The sequence below is a fragment of the Physeter macrocephalus genome, chromosome 18, assembly GCF_002837175.3.
Source record: "Physeter macrocephalus isolate SW-GA chromosome 18, ASM283717v5, whole genome shotgun sequence".
Classification (NCBI taxonomy): domain Eukaryota; kingdom Metazoa; phylum Chordata; class Mammalia; order Artiodactyla; family Physeteridae; genus Physeter; species Physeter macrocephalus.
The window spans coordinates 3,377,830-3,385,328 of record NC_041231.1 but is presented as its reverse complement, the minus strand read 5'-3'; the positions used below and the strand labels follow the sequence as shown (position 1 = coordinate 3,385,328).

The following is a 7,499-nucleotide window of genomic DNA, read 5'->3' as shown; positions in this document are numbered from 1 at the left end:
CCCCGGGGCCAGAAGCCTGCCTGGCGCCCCCCCCCCCCCCCCGCCCCGCAGATCCTGTTGCGTCCGGGCTTCGGACCAGCTCGTGGTGTGCCTCGGTCACTCACTGCGTCGCTGGACGCTGCACCGCGAGTGGGAGTCGTGGGTGGGGGGACGAGAAGTGGTCTTTTCCCTCCCAACAGGCCCTCTGGTTTGAGTGAACGATGCCAATTGAACAGCCGATGGCGTGTCTGCTTCTTGGGTGGACTCCTAGTTCTTCCGAGGAAGTCTGGCTCTGCTGAACCTGCCAGCAGGGCACAGCGGGCCTCAAACCTGGACACTGGGCCCCCAGGATGCCTCTCTCTGGCCTTGGAGGGAGGTGTGAGAAGGGCGGGTCCAGGGCGCTTTTGCTTGAAGGTGTGAGAGCTTCTAGCACGCACACACACAAATGGGCTCAGTGGGGGAGCCGAGGCTGGGGGGATGGGAAGGGGCCCTGGGATCTGGGGAGGAGCGGAGTGCTGGGGACAGCGGAGTCTCAGGGCAGGAGCTGGAGCTTGAGAGGGGAGGGGGACGGGGGCCAGGTGGCAAGATGGGACATGAGGACCAGGAGGGGAGGCCTGGGATGACCGTGCAGGGCGCCGCATCTGGCCCCACAGCACCCTGTGGGCCTCCAGATCCCCGGAGCATCCTCGGGCATGGCCGCCATGCGCTCCCACCCGCCACGCGTGGAGAATGGGGTGTCTCCCACTCTTCGGCCCCAGGAAGTGTCAGATGGGGCGTTTCGAACGTCTCCCAGTCTCGGAGGCCAGAAGTCCGAGGCCCAGGTGTCATGGGAGCTCCTCCTGGGCTCTGAGGAAGAAGCTGTTCTGGGCCCCTCCCCCAGCCTCTGGTGGTTTCCTGGGGGCCTTTGGTTTGTAGACGCACCACCCCCATCTCGCTTTCGTCTTCACATGGCGTCTCCTGGCGGGCAAGTCTGCCTCCAAATTTCCCCTTTTTATAAGGACACCAGTCATGTTGCATGAGGACCCACCCTAATGACCTCATCTTAACTGATTATATCTGCAATGACCCTAGTTCCAAATAGGTCCCATTCTGAGGTGCTGGCCATTAGGACTCCAACCTATGAATTTGGGGGACACAGTTCAGCCGTTAACAGGAGGGATCAGTCGTTTCTGGGCCTCTGAGGGTGGGGATGGACAGAGGGGAGAGAGGGCATGCTTTGGAGGGCCCCGCCCGGGGTCTGGTGAATGCTTGGCGGGTGAGGGCCAGTTCCCAGCCCCCTGAGCACAGGAGGTGGCAGAGTCCAGGGGCAGCAGAGAGACTGGGGACCCCAACAGTTCAGGAAAGTAAAGAAAACTGTAAGAGAAGACGCGGGGCCTGCAGACAGGGCAGCTCGCGCCGGGCCCCAGAAATCGCCTGGAGAGCACAGACCAGCGAGGGGTGAGCCAGGTGATGGCCCGAGGCTCGGGGATAAGAGAGTCCGAGCTCTGGGCAGGCATCCAGAACACCTCCCTCCAGAGAGGTCACCATGCTTAACGTGGAGGCTCAGGGACCAGGACGGCGCCCTGTGCTTGAGGACCCCAGCCACGCACAGGTGGGCTTCGGGGCCAGGGCTGCAGGGGGCCCGGGGGGAGCATGGGGGCTCACGGGTGTCCCAGCCCCTGCACCCCCGCACCCACCTCCGCCTCCACCCGCTCTCTCTCTGCCCTCCAGGCCCCTGCAACTTGCTTAACGTTTCCTGATGGCTGTTTTTTTTTTTTTCTCTCCTCTTGCAGCAACAGATTAAAAAACAACACCCCAACCCAAGCCGCGATATGCTCCAAACCTCAACCTGCTGCCGGAAGGGGGAAGTGAAACCCGGCTGGGGGTGCGGGGAGGCTCGGGGCAGCGGCCCCAGGAAGCGCTGAGAGCTGCAGCACACACGCAGCAGGGACCAGCAGACGCCAGCCCGACGGCGATGGCGGAAGCTCCCAGCCCCCCTGGTTCTGAGGAACAGCAGGCACTGCTGGTGGAGGAAGGCGCAGGGTAAGGCCCGGGGCCGGGCCGCGTGAGCGCCGTGGTCCGAAGAAACCTTTGCATTTACACGTTGTCGGTGCGGGGGACGCGGGGGACGCTTAACTCGGAGGTCGATGGCACCCTTGGGGCTCAAGGGAGGCCCACCGGCTGCAGGGCGCCTTCCTGGGGCCCCGTCTCACCCAGGGCAGGTAGACGCCTCTTCTGTCTGCCTCTGCAGCTGGACCTCGCCGGGGGAGTCCGGGTTCCCCACCAGCTAGTGGGATGCTGACCCAGGACCAGGAAGCCCGGACGCCTGGTACAGGTCCAGGATGCGGCCTGGACACCTGGGGAAGAGACCAGGCGGTGGGCAGGCAGTGCCGAAGCCGTGAGGGCAGGAGGTGGGGAGGGCCCCGCGCCAGGAAGCCCGGCCAAGAGGGCATGCTCCTCCTCGGGATCCTCAAAGCCTGTGCTTGAGGCCTGGCCGGGCCCCCTCCCCCAGGCTGCCCCCTCCCGGTGGTGATGGAGGCTGAGGTTGCCGCAGGTTCTGAGGGCCAGGCAGGCGCTGTTGGCTGGCGGTGGGACGTGAGGGGACACAAGCCGAGGCTGCGCGGCTTGCCAGCGAAAAGGACCCGCCGTGTGGCCGCAGCCAGAGCTGGGCAGGGAAACTGTGTGACCCAGGCTTCCTCAGGAGGCAGCTGTGCTCCATGGAGCGCTCCCCGTGTCCCCCCACCCCACCCCCGGCCTGTGCAGGGGGGTCCCTGGCTGGGGGAGGGCGGGGGGTCCGACTGCCCCGGGGTGCAGGTGCCAGAGAGATGGGAGTGGTCAGGGCTTGGGGAGGGACCCGTGTTCTGCCAGTCTGGGCTGGGAGCTGTGTGGAGAGAGACCACCAGCCCAGGAGGAAGCCAGCAGGGGTTGCCGACTTCTGGCCGGGCCGGGCGAGCGGAAGGGAAGGAGTAGGGGCTCCAGACGGGGGGAGGTGAGATGCTTGCAGCCGCAGGACTGGGATGGAGCCGCCCAGGGCCGACTCCCACTTGCCCCAGAGCTGCTGCTGGGGGAGGGGGTGAAGGGAGCAGAGGGCAGGGGAAGGGGGCCCACTAGGACCCCCATGAGCCCCCGAAGGCAGGGCTCCCCACAGCCTCAGGGTTGACTTGCAAAGTGGATTCCAACCCCAGCTCTTCTGCTGGAGGCTGGTGGCAGCGTATCTGATTCTGTGGTGATGCTTCTACTGATAATGAGAGGAGGACAGAAATGTCTGCAGGGCCTGTGTGTGTGTGTGTGTGTGTGTGTGTGTGTGCGCGCGCGCGCGTGCGCGTGTGAGGGGGGAGGAAGGTGTCTCCTCCGTGCTGAATCCCACGGGGACCTGCGGCGGGGGCTTCGGGGGGCTGAGCCCTGGGGGAGTGGAGAGGCTAAGCAGTGGCTGGGCAGCTGGGATCCGGCGGGGGCTGTTGTTGTGGGGGAAGGGCGTGCTGCATGGGACCAAGGCGGGGAGGGGGGCGTGGCTGGGCAGCTGGGATCCGGCGGGGGCTGTTGTTGTGGGGGAAGGGCGTGCTGCATGGGACCAAGGAGGGGAGGGGGGCATGGCCCAGGATCTGTGCCCTGAAGAGACAGCCCCGTCCTTCCAGGGAGGCAGGTCGCTCCACACACAGCAGGTGACTGAGGAACAGCTGTGTCCCCGCTCAGAAACGGCTACTCACGTCAGCGCTGTCCGGCCCTGGGCGCCTCCGGCCACCTCATGCCCATAGAAGGGCACGGCTTGAGCGGCCTGGCAGGGCCTGCCCCCTCCTTGGCCCCCTCCTTGACCCCCTTCCCAGCTGTCGTGCAGGCCGAGGAGAGGGAGGCGGCGGTGGAGGGCACGGCCACCAGCCCGGGTCCCGGCGGCTCGCTGGCGCCTGTCCCCGAGCCTCGGGCTGCACCTGTGCGGGGTCTGTCAGGAGCTCGGCTGAAGAACCGGCCGGATGCACCCCTGACCCCTGGAGCCTGGGTGCCCCGGCGACACCACCCCCACGGGGGGTATGTGACGCTGACATTTCAGAGTGAAACTGAGACCCAGGGTGGGTGGGGTTCTCGTTTCAAGGTGACTAAGGGAAGCGGGGATTTTCCTGTCCAGGGTGAGGGAGAAAGTCCCCGACGCCTAGGCAGGGGACTGAGGTTGGAAAGCCCCGCCCAGGGGCCCCCAGGACGGCCAGGGTCTGCTGGGGTCGGAGCCGAGCAGGTGAGGCCTGCCCCCCTGCCCCCCATGTGCTGCCCACGGGGGCTTTCAGGTCTGTGGATCCAGGGCAGGCCGTGCCCCTCCCACTGGCCAAGTGGGGCCATCCCCTCGGACTGCCCCAGACCCCTCGGAGGCCCCGTGTGCACCCCAACCCTCCCCAAGGCCGGATGGAACCACGCTGGGCCCTTCCCCTGTCTGCACCCCGGCGGGAGTCTTGCTGCTATCTGGAGACAGGCTTGCCGGGCCCCTGGGCCTCCCCCTGCTGCAGCCCAGCCCCTCCCTGCTTGGCCCGGACGACAGGGTGGTCTCCAGGCCCCGCCCCTGCCACGTGCTCTTTCTCTGAAAAGCCATCAGGCCACGTCCTCCCATGCGTGGAGCCATTCACCATGGAGCGGTGAAAATCCGTGCCCCAGGGCGGCCACCGCAGCCTGCCCTGGCCACCCTGACCTCACTTCCCCCACCCGCCGCCTGGCCTTCCCAGCTCTTCCCAGTTCTGGAAGGTGCCGGAATCATCGCAGACTTTGCACAGGCCCTTCCTCAACCTACCTGGCCCCCCCACCCCCTCTGCAGGCTTCCCTCGCCTCCCCCAGGGTGGTCGCTACCCCAGGCTCCCTTTGCACCTGCCACTGCCCGTGGTGGGGGCCGGCATGGAGCATGGTCTGTCCTCTCCAGCACCCGCCCCAGGTGGGCTGGGCTGCTCTGGCCCTGGAGGACCCTGACTGCGCGCCCAGGCCTCTGATCGCCACCGCCCGCCAGGCAGGGCGTGGCCCTGTGCGCAGGTGACGCTGCCTCAATCACTCCTCCGCGTGCTGAGCTAAGGGGGCAGGCAGGGTGGCGACAACTTGCAGGGCCACCCTGGGCAGGGTCCCTGTCCTGGCCATCTGTCCCTGCAACCCTCTCGGCCTCGCCCTCTGGTCTGCAGGGTCCTCAGGCGAGAGGCCACGGGTCCCCACGGGGCTGCGGGCAGCTGGCAGCTGGAGGGAGGGGCTGAGCCAGCCGCGAGGCCTTGGACGCCTCCGTCCCCCTGAGGGAGCTGGGGGTGCGAGGAGCCTGTGGCGTGTGAGGGGCAGAAACCCACGGGTGGGAGCCCCCCACTCAGCCAGGTACCCGGTGGCCCTCCCACCCGCTTGCCCTCTCAGCAGGACCGGCACCACCTGGTACAGCCGGGCACACGGCCCTGGAGCAACGGGCAGTGCCAAAGGCCACTCAGGAGGACGGGTGGAGCCGGACGGCATGAGGCCCCGGCCCCGGCAGCGGGCTGATGGGGTGGAGGGACTGGGGGCCGCACGCTGGGGCTCCTTCCCCAGACCTGCCCGGGGTCCAGACCCAGAGGCAGCAGTCAGAGCTGGGTCAGGCCTTGGGAGCCCCAGGTGGACCTGGTCTCCTCCTCCCCACATCAGGGGTCTCGGGCGGCTGGAAACTTCCCAGGGGAGGGGGGAGGCCTAGCTCAGCCCACATGATGGATGCCTTCCTCGCCTCCTCCCGCCTCCCTCTGGACACTTCCCATTCCCTCCTTGGGTGGAGAAGAGGGAGAGGACCTTGACACACACTTGGGGAAGTCGCTGCACGGCCCACCCTGCTGATCTGGGAAGCCGGAAACCCTTCCCTGCATGACCACCCCCTTCCTCGTCCCCAGTTGTGGCTTCTTCCCCAGACCTGCCCGGGGTCCAGACCCAGAGGCAGCAGTCAGAGCTGGGTCAGGCCTTGGGAGCCCCAGGTGGACCTGGTCTCCTCCTCCCCACATCAGGGGTCTCGGGCGGCTGGAAACTTCCCAGGGGAGGGGGGAGGCCTAGCTCAGCCCACATGATGGATGCCTTCCTCGCCTCCTCCCGCCTCCATCTGGACACTTCCCATTCCCTCCTTGGGTGGAGAAGAGGGAGAGGACCTTGACACACACTTGGGGAAGTCGCTGCACGGCCCACCCTGCTGATCTGGGAAGCCGGAAACCCTTCCCTGCATGACCACCCCCTTCCTCGTCCCCAGTTGTCTCCTCATAAAGAACTCTGGAGCCACCGGGGCAGAGCCAGGAGGGTCTCCGGGCCAGAACGGGCGGGCCCCCCAGGGTGGCACTGTGTGTTTGTGCAGTGCTGCCCTCCCTCCGCTACCCCCCCCGACGCCTGCCTCTGCCTCAGCATCCCTCAGAGGGTGCCAGAGCAATGGGCCAGCCCTCAGTGGGGAAGATGAGGGTCCTGGCAGCAGCAAGAGGCCCCTGGAGCTGGCAGGGGTTGGGCCGTGAGTGTTGCCTTTACTCTCCTGGGCTCTGAGCTCCAGGTGCAGCAGGGAGAAGGCGGGTGGGCACAGGGCACAGAGCCCCAGGGCACACGGCACCAGCTGCTGCACCTGGCCTAGTACTTTCTGGGGCGACCGCAGCTTGCTCCTGAGGCCTAAGTTTCCCCACGTACACAGTCAGAGTCGTAGGTACTCAGCACTCACTCAGCCACGCCAGCCTGGCCAAGCTCTGCAAGCCAAGGTTCTCACTGTACAGCCAGTGAGGCAGGTGCCAGGGCCTCCCTTGCCAGGGGCAGAAGCTGAGGCTTAAGGGCTGAACCTGCTGCTAGAATGTGTTTCCTAACGCTGCTTCCCTGCAGGGGCTCTTTGGGGAACCCAGACCCCCTGCGGCCTGGCTAGGACTCAGGGTGACCCAGGGGTGTCTGGGCTGCCCTCGCAGGCGCTAAATCACCCCACCCCTGCTGCTCCCTGAGGTTCCCATGAAGATGAGGGCCACCCCGAATAGGGCACAGCTCAGAAGACACCCCTCGGGACCTCCTCCAAAGCAGAAATGGGGCTTGGCATGGCCATGATGAGCTGGTCCTCTCCAGAGCCACCTGGAAAGGAGCCCTCAGCTTCTCTCTCAGACCCCAGCCCCGAGCCCTTTGCATCTGGGGATCCTCTTTCTAGGGGGGCCCTGGACCATAAGACAACCAGTGAGGGGAGTTCCCAGAACTCCCCAAACCCTGAGTGCAACCGAGGCAGACAGAGTCAGACCCTCTCTGCCGATGATGAATTGAGACTTAGAGGGGAAAGCACAGGCTGGGGGCGCAGGGCCAGGGGATGCTCGGCCCGACGGGAATCCAGGCCCGTGGTGGGGAAGCCAGCCCAGCCCCTGCCCCTTCCCCCATACCCATGAGTCTGACGGGAGGGGGCTGGGGCCTGTGCGGGTGTGGAGTTTATAGGAGATAAGGGGATTGAGAAAATCAGGCCTCCTAACACTGCCCTGCAGTGCCAGACACAGGCAGATAAGAGGTGGGGGGGGGGGCGGGGGGGGGGGCGGTGTGTCGGTGGAGGGAGGGGAAAGCCCCGGCCCTTTCCTGGGGGCCGG

General features: G+C 66.5%; 1 protein-coding gene across 1 annotated transcript in view; it reads left to right on the top strand.

The window, feature by feature from the left end:
- Positions 1-1,880: 1,880 nt before the first annotated feature.
- The window catches only part of LSP1 (lymphocyte specific protein 1), a 38,503-nt gene continuing 32,884 nt past the window's right edge, over positions 1,881-7,499 (top strand). The window contains exon 1 of the mRNA XM_028479005.2: positions 1,881-2,001. Within this exon, the coding sequence (XP_028334806.1) occupies positions 1,934-2,001 (68 nt within the window). The 5' untranslated portion in view covers positions 1,881-1,933. The remainder of the gene's footprint in view (positions 2,002-7,499) is intronic.